The 23,876-nt window shown below is 44.9% G+C and overlaps 1 protein-coding gene across 1 annotated transcript; it reads left to right on the top strand.

Annotated features, from left to right (window-relative positions):
• Positions 1–1,185: 1,185 nt before the first annotated feature.
• Positions 1,186–18,384, top strand: LOC145354075 (R-spondin-2-like). Its single transcript, XM_080205208.1, has 5 exons — positions 1,186–1,207; positions 2,126–2,314; positions 8,193–8,336; positions 10,280–10,468; positions 18,290–18,384. The coding sequence occupies exons 1-5, from the start codon at positions 1,186–1,188 to the stop codon at positions 18,382–18,384; spliced, it is 639 nt and encodes a 212-aa protein (XP_080061334.1).
• Positions 18,385–23,876: the final 5,492 nt, after the last annotated feature.

Here is a 23,876-nt window from a genome sequence, read left to right as displayed (position 1 = left end):
CCTCACAATCTACCACTCCTCCGACTTTGGTGTCATCAGCAAATTTACTGATCCACCCAACTATACCCTCATCCAGATCATTTATAAAAATTACAAACAGCAGTGGCCCCAAAACAGATCCCTGAGGCACACCACTTGTAACCGAACTCCATGATGAATACTTACCATCAACCACCACCCTCTGCCTCCTATCTGTTAGCCAATTCCTGATCCAATTAACTAAATCACCCCCAGTCCCATACACCTGCATTTTCTGCAGAAGCCTTCCATGGTGAACCTTATCAAACGCCTTACTAAAATCCATATATACCACATCAACTGCCTTACCCCCATCCACCTCTTTGGTCACTTTCTCAAAAAACTCAATGAGGTTAGTAAGGCACGACCTACCTGCTACAAAACCATGCTGACTATCTCCAATCAATTCATTACTCTCTAAATAACTATAAATCCTATCCCTAATAATTTTTTCTAAAACCTTGCCCACAACAGAAGTAAGACTCACCGGTCTATAATTTCAGGGGAAGTCTCTGTTCCCCTTCTTAAACAATGGGACAACATTTGCTAACCTCCAATCTTCTGGCACTATACCTGTGACCAACGACGACCTGAAGATCAGAGCCAGAGGCTCTGCAATCGCCTCTCTTGCCTCCCAGAGAATCCTAGGGTAAATCCTAGGGTAGGTGTAGGAGGATGCGGTGGCGCGGGCTCGTTGGGCCGAAGGCCTGTTTCCCGTGCTGGGTTGTTCTTCTCTTCTTTGTCGTTCTGTTCACTCTGCATCCGTTCACCGTGCACCCGTTCACTCTGCATCCGTTCACCGTGCACCCGTCCACTCTGCGCCTGTTCACCGTGCACCCGTCCACTCTGCGCCTGTTCACCGTGCACCCGTCCACTCTGCGCCTGTTCACCGTGCACCCGTCCACTCTGTGCCTGTTCACCGTGCACCCGTCCACTCTGCGCCTGTTCACCGTGCGCCTGTTCACTCTGCGCCTGTTCACGGTGCGCCTGTTGACTGTGCGCCTGTTCACCGTGTTCCTCTCTAAAATACTGATTGTCTTTTAAGGATCAATTGGTGTTCACTGCTCACCTGGACCACTGCTGTGTAGAAACTCTGGTAGATTGCGATTTACTGAAACTCTTTCAAGTTGTGCCAATGTTGGGAACATTTCCGAGTCTCAGTTCCACATGGTCTGCGATGTGTCTGATGGTGAGACCTTGCTTGTGGCTATTGCCTGCTGCTGTACACTGGCCAGTTATCGGGGGTGTGACAGCTCCTGAAACATTCAGGCTAAGGAGCTGTGCATAGTTGGCCAACCCATCAGGCAAGCAGGGGCAAGTATTAGATCATGATGGCATCTTAACATGGACACACATTTGGATGTGTGCATACAATGCTGAAACTAAAGTGGCTCAAAGCTGATGGGTCCATCAGAGTGGAGGGGGAAACCCCTTTGAGAGATTGATTTCAGCTCTGGGTGTGACCTTTCATCCTTGTGCCTCCATCATTGGGAAGCCTTCACCTCCGATACCCTCCCCCATCCATCTGCCAAACAGGTCACCACACCGTTGGGTGGTGGGGGGGCTGAGGGGGGTTGGGGGTGGGGGGCAGTGGTGGAGTGGTGGTGGGGGTCTGCTCCAACACCACGAAGATTGTTTGGAGACTGGAAGGTGTCAGGGAGAAGACCTGACATGGACCTTTCAAACTTCTGTCCTACTGCCCTTTAGGCAGATTGTTCTCACTGTGTGGCGTTGGGAATATCAGTTTGATCTTAGAAATACCTTGTGTTGATTTGGGATTCTCCTGGTTGGAGCAGGAGAATCTTGTGTGGTTTAGAGAGTGCCATTATCCTTCCTCACTGAGGAATAAACAACTTTCCTGTGATAGATTTATCTCCCTCTGAAGTCACCTTGTGTGTGGTGAAAGTTGCTGACTGGGAGAATGTTTAATCTCCTCCGTCAGTGGGAATGAATCTCTAAACCTCCCCTTTCTCAGCGGAGTTTTCGCAAAGTCTTTTAAACTGTGAAATTGACAAATGTGCAGAACCCGCTGCTTTTGACTCGGAGTGTCTGAGTGTAGTTAAGAGTCTTCTGGTCTAACGCTTGCTCTGTGGGTCATTCCCTGCAGGTAACACGGACTCGCTCCGGAACTGCCGAAGTTGCCTGGACTGCTCACCGGACAATGGCTGTTTGACCTGCGAACAGAGATTCTTCCTCCTGATCCGAAGAGAGGGGATCCGACAGCAAGGAGAATGTGTGCACGCCTGTCCAGTGGGGCACTATAGCCGACGTGGACAGGATGCAAACAGGTGTCTGAGTAAGCCACTACACATCGGCACATTTTCATAAAATAAGAACGTTACCACAATGAGTTCTAGCCTGCCTTAATTTCAAAACACTCATCCTTGTGTTCAAAATTACTCTGTGAACTCTCCTTCTCCCTATCTCTGTCATCTTCTCCAACGCTGCAAGTCTCCATGGTTTCTGCATTCTTCCAGTTCTCCTTTCTGTTGCACCCCATTTCTGTGGCTCCATCATTGATGGCTCTACCTTCAGCTGCTCAGGGATTCCTCCCCTTCAGCTCTCTGCACCACCTTTTAAGACACTCCTTTTGGCCATCAGTCCTAATATCTCCCAATATGACAAATTTTGCCTGAAAACATCCCTGTGAAGCATTTTGAAAAGTTCTACCAGGTTAAAGGCTCTGTATAAATGTAAGATGGGGCTAGCACTTAGTTGTACTTATTCTTTCACAGGATGTGGGTGTTACTGGCAAGGTCAGCATTTGTTACCCATCCCTAATTGCCCTTGAACTGAGTGGCATGCTTGCTTATATCAGAGATCAGTTGAGAGTCAACCACATTGCTGTGGATCTGGAGTCACGTGCAGAGTCATTGAGTCATAGAGGTTTACAGCTTGGAAACAGGCCCTTCAGCCTAACTTGCCAATCCTGCCCTTTTTTTTAACAACTAGGCTAGTCCCATTTGCCCACATTTGGTCCATATCCCTCTATACCCATTTTACCCATGGAACTATCTAAATGCTTTTTAAAAGACAAAATTGTACCTGTCTCTACTACTGCCTCTGGCAGCTTGTTCCAGACACTCACCACCCTCTGTGTAAAAAAATTGCCCCTCTGGACAGTTTTGTATCTCTTCCCTCTCACCTTAAACCTATGCGCTCTAGTTTTAGACTCCCCAGCCTTTGGGAAAAGATATTGAATATCTAGCTGATCTGTGCCCCTCATTATTTTATAGACCTCTATAAGGTCACTCCAAAGCTTCCTACGCTCCAGAGAAAAGAGTGCCAGTCTATCCAGCCTCTCCTTATAACTTAAACCATCAAGTCCCAGTAGCATCCTAGTAAATCTTTTCTGCACTCTTTCTAGTTTAATAATATCCTTTCTATAATAGGGTGACCAGAACTGTACACAGTGCGTGTAGGCCAGACCACGTAAAGATGGCAGATTTCCTTCCTTAAAGGCCATTAGTGAACAAGATGGGTTTGATGACCATTGATGATAGTTTCATGGTTACTATTACTGAAGTCAGCTGCTTCATCAATGACCTTCCTTCCATCATAATATCAGAAGTGGGGATATTCGCTGATAGTTGCATAATGTTCAGCACCATTCCTCAGATGCTGAAGCAGTCCATGTCCAAATACAGCATGACTTGGACAATCAGGCTTGGACTGACAAGTGGAAAGTAACATTTGAGCCACACAAGTGTCAGGCAATGACTATCTCCAACAAGAGGAAATCCAACCATCCTCCCATTACATTCGATGGCATTACCATCGCTGAATCCACATTATCAACATCCTGGGGGTTACTAATGACCAGAAACTGAACTGAACTAGTCATATAAATACTGTGGCCACCACAGCAGGTAGATCAGAGACTGGAAATACTGCAGTGGTGGCTCACCTCCTGACTCCCCCCAAACCGGTCCACCATTTACAAGGCCCAAGTCAGAAGTGTAATGGAATAACCCTAACCCTAATTTGCCTGGATGAGTGCAGCTCCTACTCTCGAGAAGCTCAATACCATCAAGGACAAAGTAGCTCGCTTGGTTGGCAGTCCACTAACCATATAAACATCCAGTCCCTCCATCACTGACACACAGTGGCAGCAGTGTGTACCATCTACACACTGCAAGGTTCCTTTGACAGCACCTTCCAAAGGGTGGCCTCTAGACGGACAAAGACAGCAGATGTTTGGAAGCACCACACCTGCAAGTTCTCCGCTAAGCCACGCACCATCCTGACTTGGAAATATATCGCTGTTCCTTCACTGTCATTGAGTCAAAATCCTGGAACTCCCCTCCCTAACTGCACTGTGAGTGTACCTACCTACACCACATGGGCCGCAGTGATTCAAGAAGGCAGTACACCATCACCTTCTCAAGGGGCAATTAGTGATGGACAATAAATGATGAGCCAACCAGCCCACACTCTGTGAAAGAATAAATAAAACAGGCTGTTAGGCTGCTTTGGGTATCCATTTCGAGGTAGGATTAATTTTACATTTCACATTGAACATCCTGATTATAAAACCTTTCGTTTCAAGTGCGATTAACATTCAGTCAATAATATTTAATCTCAGCTGAGAAAATGAACTCAGCTGGTTGGACTAAAAATCACAGAAGATTGTAAACCCCAAAATTTTCAGAATTTTTTTCAGAATTTCCATTGGCTCCGAAGCAAAATATGTCAACAGCATTCTACTTACAATCTATTTTATTCATTCGTGGAACATGGACATCATTGGCTGGGCCAGCATTTATTGCCCATCCCTATTTGCCCCAAGGGCAGTTGAAAATCAACCACATTGCTGTGGCTCTGGAGTCACATGTAGGCCAGAGCAGGTATGGATGGTAGATTTCTTCCCTAAAGGACATTAGTGAACGAGATGGGTTTTTCCAACAATCAACAACGGTTTCATGGTCATCAGTAGATTCTTAATTCCAGATTTTTAAAATTTAATTCAAATTCCACCATCTGCTGTGGTGGGATTCGAACCCAGGTCCCCAGAACATTAGCTGAGTTTCTGGGTTAATAGTCTGGCGATAATACCATTAGGCCATCACCTGCCCTGCATGTGACTGACTTTGGGACTTTTAACTTTGTCTGCATCTTAATTATTATCATAGAATCCCTACCAGTGCAGAAGGAGGCCATTCAGCCCATTGAGTCTGCATCAACCACAATCCCACCCAGTCCCTTTCCTCATAACCCCATGCATTTACCCCAGCCAGCCCCTGACACTGAGGGTGAATTTAGCATGGCCAATGCATGTAAGCAGCATGTCTTTTGGACTGTGGGAGGAAACCAGAGCACCCGGAGGAAACTCATGCAGACATGGGGAGAACGTGTAAACTCCACACAGACAGTGACCCAATCTGAGAATCGAACCTGGATCCCTGGCGTTGTGAGGCAGCAGTGCCAACCATTGTGCCACCGTGCCACCCAAGTGAATATTGGGCTTCCTTTGAGTCAGAATTGAACCTGCGACCTGAGGATATATTTGGCAACTGGGTTTGCCTTCATATTGGAAACGAATGTTCTAAAACAGTGTAATGGGATTAAAAGAACATTTCACTCTCTGATTCTCCAATAACATCTGAGCCATTCCCAAAGCATTTTTCAAAATTTCATTGGATCTCAGTCTTCCTGGGTAGGGACAGAACATGAAACTCAATGATAGTTTTTACTCCCCTTCTCTTTGAATGCTACGAGATACTTACCAACAAATCCAGTGCAGAATGCAGGAGAAACTCCAAACTGACTTGTTGGATTCCATGACCTGTTTCTGCGGTGTAAATTCTGGTAATAATTTGACATAAATAAGTGATGATTTTTTTTTTGAACAACGCATGAGTATGTTTAGTCTGTAAAGCGTGCAAGAAACAATATTTTTCACTGTATGTTAATACAAGTGACAACAATAAATCAAATCAAATCAAATCAAAAATCATTATAAAGAGGGATCATTCCAAAACGATGGCGCCCTACCTGTTGCTGAATTTTCATTTGGGAAGCGCAAACTTCAGGTCTGCTAATCTTCCACTGACTTTTGCAGAAAGCAATGAAAAAATTAAGTTCGGTCCAATTTCAGCGAGTCTACAGCACAAGAACAGGCCACTTAGCTGAACTAATCTATGATGATGTTGTTCCACATGAACCTCCGCCCACCACTCTTCTTTTAACCCCATTTACTGGCCTTTGTATTTCTTTTTCCTTCCTCTATTTATCGAGACTGCCATAGCTGAATATATGTCATTTGCCTCAACATCTGTGTAATGAGCTTTCAGAGCGCTGCTCCTTCGTCAGGTAAGTGGAGAGTTGGGTTCACAGACAGAGCACATATAAACACAGATTCACTTGTAAGATAATGTTGGATTGCGAGTCTTTACAGGTAATCAAGTCTTAACAGGTACAGACAATGTGAGTGGAGAGAGGGATAATCACAGGTTAAAGAGATGTGAATTGTCTCAAGTCAGGATGGTTAGTAGGATTTTGCAGGTCTATATATGCCCTGTCTGTGAACCCAACTCTCCACTCATCTGATGAAGGAGCAGCGCTCCAAAAGCTCATGATTCCCAATAAACCTGTTGAACTTTAAGCTGATGTTGCGAAACTTCTTACTGTGCCTATCCCAGTCCAACACCGGCATCTCCATTTCTGTGTGATGGAATACTCTCCACTTGACTGGATGGGTGCTGCTCCAACAATACTCAGGAAGGTCAGCAGCTCCCAGGACAAAGCAGCCCTACTTGATTGGCACCCCGTCCACCACATTCAGTGTTCCCTCTCTCCCCCGGCAGCCCACACTGACAGAAGTATTTACCATCTATATGATGCACTGAATCAACTCACCAAAGCTCCTTTGACAGCACCTTCCAAACCCATGGCCACTACCACTTGGAAGGACAAGGGCAGAAAATGCATGGAAGCATCATCAGTGCAAGTATTCATCAACGTCACTCATCATCCTGACTTGGAAATACATGAACGAACAAAGAACGGTACAGCACAAGAACAGGCCCTTCAGCCCTCCAAACTGCACTGATCACCTTGTCCTACCAACCGCCTGTATCTGTCTATACCCCGCCTGTTCATGTGTCTATCCAGATAAGTCTTAAATGTTACGAATGTGTCTTCCTCGACCACCTCACTTGGCAGTGCATTCCGGGCCCCCAGCACCCTCTGTGTAAAAAACTTGTCCCGCACATCTCCACGGAACCTTTCCCCTTATCTTGAGCTTGTGCCCCCTTGTGTACTCTGTATCCAATGTGTGTGGTAAGAAACATATTTTCCAACTCTCATATGTTCCCTCACCATCACTGGGTCAAAATCCTAGAATAGATTTGGGGGCAGCACGGTGCACAGTGGTTAGCCCTGCTGTCTCACAGCCCAGAGACCTGGGTTCAATTTCCAGCTCAAGTCACTGTGTGGAGTTTGCACATTCTCCTCGTGTCTGCGTGGGTTTCCTCCAGGTGCTATGGTTTCCTCCCACAGTCTAAAGATGTGCAGGTTAAGTGGATTGGCCATGGTAAATCGCCCCTTAGTGTCATGGGGATTAGCTAGGGTAAATGCGTGGGGTTATAGGGATAGAGCCTGAGTGGGATTGTTGTTGGTGCAGGCTTGATGGGCCAAATGGCCTCCTTCTGCACTGTAGGGATTCTATGAACATACTCTTTAACACCGCATGGACTACAACAGTTCGAGAAGGCAGCTCACCATCACCTTCTGAAGAGCAACAAATGCTAACCTAGTCAGTAACATCCGTGAATTAATAAAAATATTACTCCCTGTGGTAGGGAGTTCCACATTCGACCCACTCCTTGGTAAAGAAGTTTCTCCTGAATTTCTGACGTGATTTTTTAGTGACTATTGTATATTTTTTAATGATCCCCAGTTTGGGATTCCACCCTATGAGTAGAAACATCTCCCTTATGTCTATCAAACCTCTTCATAATTTTGGAGACTCCAGCAGGTCACCCATCAAGCTACTTTTATCTGAATAAAAAAATGCCTGACCAGTTTAGCCATTCCTGATAAGTTTGCAAACTCTCAATCCTGCTACCATCCTTGTGACTTTTCTTGAACGCTATCCAATGCCTTGATAACCATTTTCAGATTAGAACATAACCTGAAATGAAATAATAAATCTTTATTTCTCCTTGTTCCAGGATGTAATACAGCAGATTGTGAAAGCTGCTTTAGCCGTGAGTTCTGCATCAAGTGTAAATCTGAGCGATACCTGTTGAAGGGGAAATGTTACAGCAAATGTCCCAAAGGGTCTGCTCCACATGCCAGACTGATGGAATGTGTGGGTATGTGATTCAACTTTGTTCTTTTTAATATTGGTTTAGTACAATCCTGACATTAAAATCTAATAGGGAGATCTCATTGAGACGTATAAGATGATGAATGGGATGGATAGGATAGAGGTGGAAAGACTCTTCCCGCTCAAAAAAGACAGTAGGACTAGGGGGCACAGCCTCAAGATAAAGGGGGGGCGGTTCAGAACGGAGTTGAGGAGGAACTTCTTCACTCAAAGGGTGGTGAATCTCTGGAATTCTCTGCCCGTTGAAGTGGTGGAGGCTGCCTCGCTAAATATTTTTAAGAAGCGGGTTGATGGGTTTTTGATAAGAGAGGGGATTAAGGGTTATGGGGAGAGGGCGGGAAAGTGGAACTGAGCCACGACAGATCAGCCATGATCTTATTGAATGGCGGGGCAGGCTCGAAGGGCCAGATGGCCTACTCCTGCTCCTATTTCTTATGTAATATTCCACAGTCTGGAAGGTCAAATTCCAAGTTGCAATGTAAATGTGAACATGAGAGATTTGGAAAATATGTTTCTTACCCTACGCCTTAGATACAGAGTAAAGCTCCCTCTACACTGTCCCCCCATCAAACACTCCCAGGACAGGTACAGCACGGGGTTAGATACAGAGTAAAGCTCCCTCTACACTGTCCCCCCATCAAACACTCCCAGGACAGGTACAGCACGGGGTTAGATACAGAGTAAAGCTCCCTCTACACTGTCCCCATCAAACACTCCCAGGACAGGTACAGCACGGGGTTAGATACAGAATAAAGCTCCCTCTGCACTGCCCCCATCAAACACTCCCAGGACAGGTACAGCACGGGGTTAGATACAGAATAAAGCTCCCTCTACACTGTCCCCCCCATCAAACACTCCCAGGACAGGGACAGCACGGGGTTCGATACAGAGTAAAGCTCCCTCTACACTGTCCCCATCAAACACTCCCAGGACAGGGACAGCACGGGGTTCGATACAGAGTAAAGCTCCCTCTACATTGTCCCCATCAAACAGTCCCAGGACAGGTACAGCACGGGGTTAGATACAGAGTAAAACTCCCTCTACACTGTCCCCCCCATCAAACACTCCCAGGACAGGGACAGCACGGGGTTAGATACAGAGTAAAGCTCCCTCTACATTGTCCCCATCAAACAGTCCCAGGACAGGTACAGCACGGGGTTAGATACAGAGTAAAACTCCCTCTACATTGTCCCCATCAAACAGTCCCAGGACAGGTACAGCATGGGGTTCGATACAGAGTAAAGCTCCCTCTACATTGTCCCCATCAAACACTCCCAGGACAGGGACAGCACGGGGTTAGATACAGAGTAAAGCTCCCTCTACACTGTCCCCATCAAACACTCCCAGGACAGGTACAGCACGGGGTTAGATACAGAGTAAAGCTCCCTCTACACTGTCCCGCCCATCAAACAATCCCAGGACAGGTACAGTAAGACCGATCATCATATTTGACACTTGGTTGTCAGCTCTGCCTCTCAGTCAGACTGCAGTAGGTTTGAGCCTTGCTGCTGTATCTAGGCTGATGTTCCAGAGCAGTACTGAAGGGGTGCTGCAACATCAGAGGTGCTGGCTTTTGGGTGAATTGTTCAATCTTTTTAATGTTACTGTTCTTGGGATCTTTCTGCGTGAAAATTGACAACTGCGTTTTCTACATTACCACAGTGAGTACAGTTTGAAAGTAATTCAATGGCAGCAAAATGTTTTGGAACACTGTGAAAGATGTTCTATAAACTCAAACCTGTTTTTTTTTTAATGAGAGAGTGTATTCAAACAATGATTCCGTTCCAAGATCTGACTGGAATTAAGTGGCTGTCAAACTGCTGCCCTGGCACCACAGCAGGAGAATTCTCTTGAGGTGCTGAATAACTTCCTCAGATTAATGTTTTGTGAATGGTATTTTTGATGGCTTTCTTTCTGTCTCCTTTGCAGACAGGTGTGAGGTTAGCCCCTGGGGTGACTGGGGTCCCTGTCTGAAGAAGCAGCAGATGTGTGGCTTCAAGTGGGGGCTTGAGACCAGGACACGACACATCCTTACACCTTCACCAAAGGACTCTGAGCCGTGTGTCGCGCTGTCGATGTCAAGAAGATGCAGGCTCAAGGACAGACACTGCCCTGGAGGTGAGCGAGGTCTGTAAGATCTCATGGAAGATCGAGAGTAATTCATTCAAGAAAAATCCTCAGTAAAAAAATCACCAGTCAGAAGATCCTAATGAATGAGGTTAGCAGGTAGGAAGCAAAGAGTTGGCACAAATGGGTCTTTTTCTGATTGGCAGTCAGTGACTAGTGGGGTTCCACAGGGATCTATGCTAGGACCCCAACTGTTCATATTATATAGTGTCATAGAAACAGCTTGGAAACAGGCCCTTCAGCCCAACTTGTCCATGCCACTTTTTTTGTTAACCAATCAGCTAGTCCCAATTGCCCGCATTTGGCCCATATCTCCTTATGGCATTCTTACCCATGTAACTGATTAAATGTTTTTTAGAAGACAAAATTGTACCTGCCTCTACTACTACCTCTGGCAGCTTGTTCCAGACACTCACCACCCTCTGTGTGAAAAAATTGCCCCTCTGGACACTTTTGTATCTCTCCCTTCTCACCTTAAACCTGCGCGCTCTAGTTTTAGTCTCCCCTATCTTTGGGAAGAGATGTTGACTATCTGATCTATGCCCCTCATTATTTTATAGACCTCTATAAGATCACCCCAAAGTCTTCTATGCTCCAGGGAAAAAAGTCTCAGTCTATTCAGCCTCTCCTTATAACTCAAAGCATCAAGTCCTGGTAGCATCCTAGTAAACCTTTTCTGCACTCAGTCGAGTTTAATAAGATCCTTTCTATAATGGGATGATCAGAACTGTACACAGTATTCCAAGTGTGGCCTTACCAATGCCTTGTACAACTTCAACAAGACGTCCCAACTCCTGTATTCAATGTTCTGACTAATGAAACCAAACATGCTGAATGTCTTCTTGACCACTCTGTCCGCCTGTGACTCCACTTTCAAGGAGCTATATACCTGTACCCCTAGATCTCTTTGTTCTATAAATCTCCCCAATTAACTGAGTAAGTCCAGCCCTAATTTGATTACCAAAATGCATCAGCTCATAGTTTTCTAAATTAAACTCCATCTGCTATTCGTCAGTCCACTGTCCCAACTGATCAAGATCCCATTGCAATCCTAGATAACCTCATACGGCACTTTTCAGTCTTGGGTTGAGCAAGGTCATAAAATCCCACCCAACATGTTTTCAAGAAGGAGTTGGATGCCACTCTTGGGGTGAAGAAGGATTCAAGGATATAGGGGGAAAGCAATATCAGGCTATTTCATTGAATGGTACAGCAGGTTTGAACAGCCGAATGGCCTCTTCCTGCTCCTACTCTCTATGTTTCAATGAGAAAACAGATATAAAAATAGAAAATGCTGGAAGTACTCTGAAGGACTGGCAGCGTCTGTCAAGAGAAACGACGTTAGTGTTTCAGCTCGATGACTTTTCATTGGAATGGGGAACAGATTATCTCTGCACAAATTACCCACTTTTTTTCCCACATTTCTAATACTGACCGTGCTTCAAAAATGATTCCATTGGGTAGAAACTGCTTTGGGATATGATTAGTATTCTGGAACAAAGCAATGGCAGGTATGCCATGAATTTTACTGCTTTGCCTGCTCAAGGCTCCTAAGATCCCCCCCAGGGCCAACAGAGAACGTTGTTCTGTGACCCTCACCCGCCCCAATTCTGGGGAGAGCGAGGTGGTAAAATTCTGGCCATAGTGTCTGTGTTAAAAAGCTCAGGGAGAACCATCATGTTTCCAAACTCAGAAGATATTTCTCAATAGTTCATCTTCCAGCAGAAAGATGATTTTCTAAAAAAATTCCATTTAATGACTAGGCAGCAGATTTAAATAATGTGTAATTTACAGTAAGATGCAGACGAAATCCTGGCTACTTTTAATGGGTACTGTGTCCAAGTGGTTGAGTGAGAAAATTCCTTGAATGTTTTAATTGTGATGAACTCACAGTTTCTGACCTGGATTTCAGAATTATTGCAGGTTAGAACTAGAATGAGGTCAATATGTGATCGTTTTTGCTTGTTTATCCTGGAGGATCTTTCTCAGGGAAAACTATAAATAGCCCATGTCTGAATGGAACAAGGCATTTCTTGATCCACTCCAGATTTCTGTGGAATTGCATCCAAACCCTTCAGTTCTGTTACCTGCCTGAAAGGTTATTTCTATCTTCATTTCCCTGATTTCCGATATTCCTTTCCTGACCCTTACTGGCTACTTCACAAATGGAGATTCACTCCATTAGCAGAGTTCAGCACCCCATCCATCAGCTTGAACATTCACTTCCTCCAGCAGTGATGCATAAAGACAGCCGTGTGTGCCATTTATAAGATGCACTGCAACAACTCGCTAAGGTCCGTTCAACAGCACCTTCCAAACCCACAACCTTCACCAGATACACGGGAACACCATCATCAGCAAGTTTCTCTCCAAGGCACACACCATCCCGACTTGGAAATATATCACCAGCCCTTCATTGTCATTAGGTCAAAATCTTGGAATTCCCTTTGAAAAGTATATAGCTATTTGGATGTGGGAAAAAGACTCAGCCAGCTATGATGTTACCCACATTCTCGATACTTGGAGTTAGTCAGCCTTCTCCTAATCCAAACATTCTGTAGTGACCGATAACAGGTGCTCCAGAGTCCAGCCCAGAGTAACCCCAGCCCAGACCGGGAGTCAGCACTGGATGGGTGTGGGGCTAAACGCGTGGCAGAGACAAGATCGACCCACTTTTAATGGCCAGCTTCAATTTCAGGCCAGGGAATTGGAAGGAACTGCTGCCTGGTGTTAAAACCAATCCAATCTGAGGCAAGTATCAGGAAGCAGAGGAAACAAGTCCGAGCACTAGGCTGTGTAGCGGGGCAGCGGGAGGAGATGGAACACTCCAGTTGGCAGGCAATTTTGGAGCAAAGCAAAATTCTTTTTGATTTGATTTTGTTTATTATTGTCACATGTATTTACAATGAAAAGTATTATTCTTTGCATGCTATACAGACAAAGCATCCCATTCATAGAGAAGGAAATGAGAGATGCAGAATGTAGTGTTACAGCTATAGCTAGGGTGTAGAGAAAGATCAGCTTAATGCAAGGTTGGTCCATTCAAAAGTCTGACAGCAGCAGGGAAGAAGCTGTTCTTGAGTTGGTTGGGACGTGACCTCAGACTTTTGCATCTTTTTGCCCAAGGAAGAAGGTGGAAGAGAGAATGTCTGTGGTTTGTGGGGTCCTTCATTATACTGGCTGCTTTGCCAAGGCAGCAGCAAGTGTAGACAGAGTCAATGGATGGGAGGCTGGTTTGACTGATGGATTGGGCAAGTGTTTCTGCAAGTGTTTAGGTGTTCCACATTTTTATTGTTAGGAAATGTGGACATCCCCTGTGATGTTGGTATGTATCCTCCATCTCTAATTGCCCTTGAGAAAGTGGTGGTGAGCTGCCTTCTTGAATGGCTGCAGTCTATGTGGTGTAGGTACACCCCAAGTGCTGTTAGAGAGACAGTTCCTGGATTTTGACCTAAGACTGAAATCAAGATGTTAATGCTTAATGTTTCATGGTGTCCTAATGGTGACTGGCTGGCATTAGCAAGGAGAATTCCCTTCCTAAATGCACTGTGGGTGTACCTACACTGCAGGCACTTCAGCCATTCAAGAAGATAGCTCACCATCACTTTCTCAAGGGCAACTAGGGATGGGAATAAATGTTGGTCTAGCCAGCGATGCCATATCTCCAAATTAATAAAAATAAAGAGCGTTTTAATTGTCAGCTGTTGCGGTATATGATTCCAGTACGTTGGCCTTATGCAAATAGGGTTCCCGACATTACTCAGTGGGAAACTTGAACTGCTTTCAACCTGCCTTGAAAGTGAAGAGAGCAAATTTATTTCCTACTGTCAGAAAGATGATCTTTGAATCAGACCCAAACCCTCACCACACCCCACCATCCCCGCACCCCGACTACAGCAAGCAAGAGTAGGAGGCTTTGCCCCTGGAGTGGGACTTGAAGTAGAGATGCTGACATTGGACTGGGGTAAACACGGTAAGAAGTCTCACAACACCAGGTTAAAATGCAACCAGTTTATTTGATAGTAATTCCAATAGTGGGCTTACTATCAAATAAACTGGTTGGACTTAAACCTGGTGTTGTGAGACTTCTTACTGTGGGACTTGAACCCAGATGCTAAAAGTCACTGTGCCACAGAACCTCTCCACCCCCCCCCCCGCCCCCAGTACCCAGCAAAAATGTCTAAATCCCAGACTTGAATTTGGCTCCGAGCATCCGCAGCTTTTTTTGAGGAAGTGAGTTCGAGATTGCCACTGCCCTTTGTGCTTCCTAATTTTATTTTAGAATGTCAGAGATCTAATCAAGATTCTAACCCTTTTATTGGATTATCCTGTTACTGGAAAGAGTTTGAATGTAGACCCTATTGAATCACTGCCATTTGAAACACTTGGATTAGATTGCCCTCATCCTGTACTTCAATGAATACAGATCATATATTGCAAGCTCCTCACTCTGATAGATGAGAATCTCTTCCCAAACAGCAGCCAGTTTGTAGAGACAGGTGAAGAATGAGATGGAGAACAAAATATTGCCATTTGAGGTTTCTGTATGATTTTCGCCTGCGTTCAATTGGAACCTTGCTCAGTGTAGTAAATCACAGAATTTCCACAGTACAGAAGGAGGCCATTCAGCTCACTGAGACTGCACTGACAACAAGCCCACCTTATCCCCATAACTCCACATATTCACCCTGCCCAGAGCCACCAGCTGCCCAGTGCCTAAGGAGTTTGTATGTTGTGTATCTGATCAAAATATTAATACAGACATTAATGTTAAAAAGATCAACAAAAGGTAACAGCTCCATTAAAACAGAATCCCTCCAGTAGAGAAAAAGCCCATTTGGCCCATCAAGTCTGTACCGACCACATCCCAGTCAGGCCCTATTCCTGCAATCCCACACATTTACCCTGCTAATCTCCCTGACCCTGGGGTCAATTTAGCATGGCCATTCAATGTAACATGTACATCTTTGGATTGTGGGAGGCAATTGGAGCACCCAGAGGAAACCCACGCAGACACGGGGAGAATGTGCAAGCTCCGGACAGTCAGTGACCCAAGCCAAGAATCAAACCTGGGTCCCTGGTGCTCTGAGTTAACAATCTCACCTCCCTGCCGCCATGCTGCCCTAAGATGGTAGAGAAGTCTGTGGGAATGCAGATGTTAGTGAGTTGTGCCCACAACCACCTCATTCAGGAATGTCCACCATCCTGGCTGAAATCTCCATTCACTCACAACCAGCCTCCAACACAAAACTGAGCAAACACTCGAGCCAACACAGCAAACTTCCACCAATCACCCCTGCCTGAGGGAGGGGCTTTAGCATATTGCCCCTAAAACTAGGGTCAACAGTCACCCATTGGTCAAATGAATCTGACATTAATGAGCTCCGGCTGCAGTTAACAGTTGTTAATTAAAGCTTTAGCCGGGTCTGTATCCTGTACTGAGAATATAATTATTAAAGTTCAATTTCAATGGGTTCCTATTCAATCTCTGTGACCAATTCAAACTAATGGCTGTTTAGCAGCAGTAATTACTTGAGGATATGTCCAGACATGTGAGTGAGAATTAGAGTGAAGCTCAATGCAAACTGAAGGAACACCTCATCTTCAGGCTAAGCACTTTATAACCTCCCGGTCTCAACATTGAATTCAACAACTTCAGACGATTAGCTCTATCCCACCTCGGCCCCCTTCATTTTCATTCCATTTTATTTAATATTTTACGTTCCTCTACCTTTTATTTCTTTATTGTCTTTCTTCATAAACCTTCCCCCTCCCCACTCTTTCCCCCTTTCTATCCCACTTCCGTTACCCTTTCTCCCCCCCAGTTCCCCTTTTCTACATTCTACGTCCGTCCCATCCATTCCACTCCCCCCCCCATCCAAAATATCTCCACGGCTTACAGCTTCTCTGCCCTTTGGCCATCACACCCTTTATTCTCTCTGTGGACAGCCATCAGCAGTCTTTTCCCCTGGTTCCTGTGGCCATCACTCACCTTTCACTCCCTCGTCCTGCAGTATAAATATCTCCCACTTTCTATACCTTTTAGCTTTGACAATGGGTCATCTGGACTCGAAACGTCAGCTCTTTTCTCTCCTTACAGATGCTGCCCAGACCTGCTGAGATTTTCCAGCATTTTCTCTTTTAGAATCAGAGTGAATTGGAGAAAGTCAGGGTGAGTGGGTCCATTCAGGTCTGCGAGTGTGATGTTTACATTCCGTTTGAGCTGCCTGCCCTCTGGAGATGAACTCCCCATTCTCTCCCACTGGGGAGGTAAACCCAGGAGGGGACTCAGAGTCAGCCTGCCACAGTTGATGAAGATTCTGATCATTTTATATTTCTCCTTCAGGCATCTGTCTAAAGCTGAGTTGGACAATTTGATTTAATAGTATATTTCAAAGTTTAATAGGGCTCAGTTTAGAAAAAAATGTCTCTGGGATAAATTGTGGGTTTGGGACCAATATTTGTCTGAAGTGTAATTTCTATCTGTTTGTAATAGACATTATGTTTGTGGCTATTGAATCGAATTCTTGTGGCTTTAACTTTACAAGATAATGAAGGGGCTAGATAGGGTAGAGGTAGAGAGATTCTTCCTGCTTAGAAAGGATAGCAGGGCTAGAGGGCGCAGCCTCAAGATAAGTGGAGGGGGGGTGCAGTTTAGAATGGAGTTGAGGAGGAACTTCTTCGTTCAAAGGGTGGTGAATCTCTGGAATTCTCTGCCCATTGAAGTAGTGGAGGCTGCCTCGCTAAATATATTTAAGTCACGGGTAGATAGGTTTTTGATAAGCGAGGGAATTAAGGGTTATGGGGAGAAAGCGGGAAAGTGGAACTGATCCACTTCAGATCAGCCATGATCTTATTGAATGGCGCAGCAGGCTCAAAGGGCTAGATGGCCTACCCCTGCTCCTATTTCTTATGTTCATATGTTCTTATGTTAACTTGGTGAGGTTATATCCCCATGAGGTCTAATTGTTTCTGTAATGGGGTATGTGGCCGCACCTTGCTTCTATCTGACTCTGTCTTTCTCTTTTTCTACCCCTCTCTCTGGGGGTTCCAGGGAGTTGGTGGGAGACCTCGATTCCCAATGCTGGGTTGAATCTAAGGGGTGAAGTCAGTATCCAGTCAGCGTCCAGAGGCAGGAACCTCTTTCCCTGACACTTACACACCATGAACGCTCATTAAATCACAGCTTTTCCCAATGAAGCCAGACCGTTGCGATTAATTTGGGAACCAGTGCGGAGGCGGGCGCAGATCGCGTTACTCGCCTCACACCCGACTTTACCAAGTTTTCGTACCCAAAAACAAGTGCAACTCGATGGTAAAATTGGCCCAGAGTGTCATTCTCCCGCCTTTTCCCTTTATCCTTGCACATTGTTCCAAGTCAAGTAATGATCTAATGGCCTCTTGAACACCTCGATTGAACCTGTCTCCAACACACATTCCAGGCAGAGCCTTCCAGAGCCAAACCACTCGCTGCGTGAGAAAGGTTTCTCTCGCATCACATTGGCTTCTTTTACAAATCACTTTGAATGTTGCCCTCTCATTCCAGATCCTTTCACAAGTGGGAACAATTTCTCCCTATTTGTTTATTTATATTTTATTTGCAGTGTCACCGGGGCAAGAAAGGAGTCAAATTTTTTCCCCAGTTCCATTTTAATGCCCCCATACATTCCCAACCTCCCTCCTGGTTTCTGTTTGGCGGGAGAGAGTGAAAATCAGGAGAAATGGAGGGTTTTGAGTTTTCGTTAAAATATCTGGTATCAGGTTATCCAAAAAAAACACAAAATCAATTCAATGACTTTTATTGTCTTACAGAGAGAAGGAAGATGAGTAAGAACAGAGGAAACAAACGTAAAAAGAAGAAGCTGGTGGTTGATGTGGAATCGGAGGAGGACGATTTCTCCTCGTAAAGTCCAGTCGGTTAATGGGGCAAGATGTGGGACAGAGGGGGACAGGGGGAGGAGAGTCAGTGACTGAGGACATGAACCCAAGAGTCATGGAATTCAACAGACTGACAATCAGCAGCTATTGTAATATCGCGCCAACAGACACCTCTTTCTCTACTGATTGTTCCAAATCCATGAGGAATTGGGAAATTTCTCCACCCTCCCCAGATCAACTGGAATTGTCCAAACTGCGATTAGCAGTTTGTTACCTAGAGAAATCTAAATCTGGCTTTGACAAAGGGTCATCTGGACTCGAAACGTCAGCTCTTTTCTCTCCTCACAGATGCTGCCAGACCTGCTGAGATTTTCCAGCATTTTCTCTTTTGGTTTCACATTGCAGCATCCACAGCAATTTGCTTTTATCTAAATCTGGTCTCTTCAGCACCCCCGCTTTAGCCTTTCAATCACTGATGCTTGTGCTGTCAGCTAGCAAGGCTGTAAACTCCAGAATTTCCTTCCCTCTCCCCACCTCTACCTTTCTCTCCTTCTCTAAGACATTCTTTAAAATCTGCCTTTTTGACCATCTGTTCTAATATGGTTCGGTTTCAAATTTCCTTTTGATAATACACCTGTGAAGCACTTTGGGATGTTGTGTTAAGTTAAAGGTGCTACGTAAATGCAACTTGTTGTTGGGGAAGAAAAGCAGGGAAAACAGAGTTGAGGTACAGGTCAGACAGGATTTGTTTGGATGCCGGAGCAGTTTGAGGGGCTGAATGGTCTTTGTGTTACGCGGTGTATCTCTGGGGGATAATGCATCTGCCCTTGTGTTATTTTGCTTTCACAAACAGCATCTGATGTGCAGCACACGCCTGCTCTCCACTCCACCCACCGCCTGCCATCATCCAAAGCTGTTATATTTAGGATGCCAACAGATCAGCCCACAGTGTCAGTTAATCCACAGCGGGAGACGCTTGTCAAAGCTAAATTACCGGGCCAGTTAAAAGTAACAGACAGACTAAAGGAATGGAAATCTTTCCCATGTCAGATACCAATTAAGACAACAGAAGCTTGGGTTTGAACAGTGAGTCTCCCGCAGTGCATTACAGAGGAGAGAGAGGTGAAAATCAAATGGGGAGATGGTCAGAATATTGTTCGAATGGTGAGAACGCTGAATGTAACTTCCATTAACAAACTCGGATCAATTTAAAAAAACGGACGTTCTCTCTTTATAAATGGATTTGCATTTTCCCGAGTTGCTGTCTCTTTAGTTTGGGGAGTTCCATTTCCAATCTTGGAGTCTCCGACTGCGCACAAGAAACAATACTGTATATTAATACATGTGACAATAACAAATCAAATCAAGTGTCGATTGCAGGGGGAATGGGAATCAGAAACTGCTTCAGTCTGAGTCGAGTTCTACTCCCAGACTCTGTCCCTGGGCTCTGTTAAATTCACCCAGGACAATCGTTAAGGAGTGTTGCAATTTCCTTTGCTGCCTCTGCACTAGGCATGAGGTTTGGTGGAGATTGCCGTCATTGTAAAGTGACCTTTGCTGTAAAGTGCATGCGTTCTGGGCACTGAGTGAGGACAGGATCAGATTCTGTTGTGATGCCCCTCAGAGTCAAATATCAGTGACACAGTGGTTAACACTGCTGCCTCCCAGTGCCAGGGACTCGGGTTCAATTCCGGCTTTGGGTGTCTGTCTGTGCGGTGTCTGCGTGTTCTCCCCGCGTCTGCGTGCATTTCCTCCTGGTGCTCCGGTTTCCTTCCATACTCCAATGATAAGCAGTTGGGTGGATTGGCCAGGCTAAATAGCCCCTTAGTGTCCCAAGTTATGCAGGTAAATTGGATTAGGGGTTGTGGGGATTGGGTGGGTGGACAGACAGGGGTAGGGGTGGGAATCGACATGGATAAGATGTTGAGTTGCTGAGGACTCAATAAGCCAAATGTCCTCCTTCTGCACTGTAGGGATTCTATGATCTTGCTGACCCTTGCACACAAGGCTAGGCACAAATAACTTTTTTTGGGTTTAATCCCTCTCACTCTGCCTCCACTACAACCTCACCATCTCTTATAATAAACCAATCATTGAGAGTCCAGTTTAACACAAAGCACTTTGCAACATCCTATGGTAGGGTAAGGCACTATATAAATGCACCTTCTTTATTTGCTTTCTTGTTATTTAGCTATCCTTACTTTGTTGCTCTCCCTTTCTTCCTTTTTATTTGATATGTACATATATCCCCTATTGTCCCCCTACATCTGATTGTATGCAAGTTGCCCAATACACAATTCTATCTCAAATCTTTATCTTAATTTGCTGTGTGATATGTCACCTCCAAAGATTTCTTTTCAAAATTAGTCTCTTTTATTGAGTTTATCACTATCATTTAAACCTTTACCCATTTTATGTCCAAAATCTATAAGCTGATGAATATTATTTTCAATATAGTGATTCTTTAATTAGAACTGTTAAAATGTTAGTTAGCCTTATTCTCCTGACACTTTCCAAACAAGATGGTCATTTTGAAACTTCTTCAAACAGAATGTCCATTTCATGGCAGTAATCTTTAAAAACACTTAATGGAAGCCTAGTGAAAGGTAATGATTATTGCAATGGGACAGGAAACCTGATAAATGAGTGATTTTTGTGGCCTCATTTCCAAAGAGGCTATTCAGAGCTTGAAACAGTGCGTCTTTTCCGGTTACTTTTAAAGGATGATTGGCTAATACTTAAGTGCCAAAATTAACAAAGGCAATTTGAAAAAAAACCTTCCATTGGTTCAGTTTACGATGGGCAATTCTTTTGTTGGAAGAACGAGCAATCCTCCTTCTGATGGAGGGTAAGCTTTGTCAGCTCCAATCAGTAATAATTCTCGCTTCCATTGCTCTGCCATTGGTAGACACGCCTTCAGATATCAAGGTCATAAGCTCTGAAGTTCTCTCCCTAAACTCCTCCACCTACTCTCTCCATGAGGAGACCCTCTCTAAAGCCCAACTGTTTGGACCAAGCCTTTGTTACCTGCCCTGATTGGCTTGGTGTTTTTATTGTCTAAATACACCCTTTTGAAGCGTTTTGGAATGTTTATTTGCACTAAAAGTGTTATATAAATGCAACTTGATGGGGTTGCTAGACATGTTCCCTCTATTTTCTGCATACTGTATGCTTGTTGCACTGAGTAGTCCTTTCCTGATTCAAATGCTCACGCATGCCTATATCTCCAAAGGAACATTTCCTGTACGCAGCCTGTCCCTGTGTGGCACGGTCCTGATTTCGGCACAGTATTACATAAGAACATAAGAAATAGGAGCAGGAGTAGGCCATCTAGCCCTTCGAGCCTGCCCCGCCATTCAATAAGATCATGGCTGATCTGTCGTGGCTCAGTTCCACATTCCCGCCCTCTCCCCATAACCCTTAATCCCCTCTCTTATCAAAAACCCATCAACCCGCGTCTTAAAAATATTTAGCGAGGCAGCCTCCACCACTTCAGCGGGCAGAGAATTCCAGAGATTCACAACCCTTTGAGTGAAGAAGTTCCTCCTCAACTCCGTTCTAAACCGCCCCCCCTTTATCTTGAGGCTGTGCCCCCTAGTCCTACGATCCTTTCTGAGCACTGCTTAAAGGGGGCATTTGTTGCTGGTAACGAGCTACAAGTCATGATGTGGATATGCTGGTGTTGGACTGGGGTAAACATAGTAAAAAGTCTGACAACACCAGGTTTAAGTCCAACCGGTTTATTTGTAAATCGGTTGGACTTAAACCTGGTGTTGTCAGACTTTTTACTGTGTTTAACGAGCTACAAACCAGCAAATACTTTACATTGCTAAGTTCTTTTATTATTCATCTATTTTCCTGACCTGAAGTAGCCGTCATTGCCTGGATGTTAGGATAGGAATAGTGAAGAGGCTCACAGTGTTCACTGCTGTTAAATTAATCAGACTGTAATTTCTGGTGCCCGCACATGTGCACATAAATCCAAATAACCCTGCTCCTGTAATGCTGTAACATTCTTCAGCATTGAAATCAATGCAACACCATGAAGGTGGGGTGCTTACCCATTAGTAGATGCAAGAAAGAGTTAATGTGATGCATTCAGGAAAATATTCATTTTAATGGCCATCCCAAACACCTCCCTATCCCTGAAAATTTAATTTTACAAGTGTGTAGTCTCATTCATTCATTCAGAAGTTAATTATTGTTGATCATTTACAAAATGTTTTGGTATTTTTACTGTCTGTCTCTTCTAATCTCTCCTGAGTTTCCCATCTTTATTTATTTTCCAGTACATAATTTCCATCTAATTTATACTTCCTGCTTTAAACTTGCTGGTGTGCACTCTGTGTGGCTCACTGAAGAATCTTTAATCTGATCAGTTGAATGTTCTTGTTACTGTTTGCTCTGCTCCCAGATGCCACGGATCCTCTATAGAGGGTGCCATGCTGAATCAGGTGTCCCACCAGAACAACTGCATGGTCCGCAGGCTGTGAAAACCCTGGGGACAGCTGCCAGGGAGGAGAACAGTGAGTGTTGCTTCTTCATCATGGATGGAAAAGTCCAAGCAAAGCACTTCAGGAAAGATAGGGTAGGAAAATTCCAGATGATAGATATTAGTTACTATCACGGTGTTACACTCATTTCAAGGGCAAGTGCCAAGTTCCTTTTTGTTTGGAGATTCAATCATAAGATAAATGGCACAGAAACAGGCCATTTGGCCTAACCAGTCCATGTTTATGTTCTAAGTAAGCCTCCTCCCATCTTATTTAACCTAAATCTTTGTGATCCTCTTCTCCATTGTGTGCTTGTCGAGTTTCCATTTAAATGTGTCTGTACTATTTGCTTCAAACACTGCCTGGGCCGTAAGTTCCACATTCTCACCACTCTGGGTAACAAAATGTTTTCTGAATTCCTGATTCCCTGTCAGACAGCAACAATTCCCTTTCTTTCTTCATAAATACTCCGGGCGCTGTGTCCAGATTTGCTCTGTGTACATGAATCCTACTGGGTGGATTTTTCTCCTTTTTGCACAGCGTGCTGGCTGAGATGAGGGAACCAGTGTGTAGCTCGCCAGCAGTAGAGGTGGCTTTCCTCCCCACATCGTGCAGCGCTCTACGCAAACAGTATCTGTGAGGCTGGGAATCCTAAGCTGGCAGCCTAATCTCTGATAAAAAATAAAGAACACCCCCACCTTCCACCAGGCACTGCCCCCACCCCCTGCATGAAGATACTCCCTGACACGCACAAGTTCCCCCCCCCCCCTCAATAGATAAGGGGAACCCCTGCCAAATATGCTCCCCAGAGGAACTCCATTTGGCACTGCTCCCTAACCCCCTGGTACTGTTCCCAGCAATGCCCTTGACACCCAAACACTGGGGGCAGTGTCATGGTGCTGAGGCTGTGCCAGAGTGTCGGACAGTGCCAGGGAGCAGTGCCACAGTACCAGACATAAGAACATAAGAAATAGGAGCAGGAGTAGGCCATCTAGCCCCTCGAGCCTGCCCCGCCATTCAATAAGATC

Source organism: Carcharhinus amblyrhynchos, chromosome 16 (assembly GCF_965287045.1).
Source record: "Carcharhinus amblyrhynchos chromosome 16, sCarAmb.v2.hapA, whole genome shotgun sequence".
Classification (NCBI taxonomy): Eukaryota; Metazoa; Chordata; class Chondrichthyes; order Carcharhiniformes; family Carcharhinidae; genus Carcharhinus; species Carcharhinus amblyrhynchos.
This window is presented reverse-complemented; position numbering and strand designations above follow the sequence as displayed.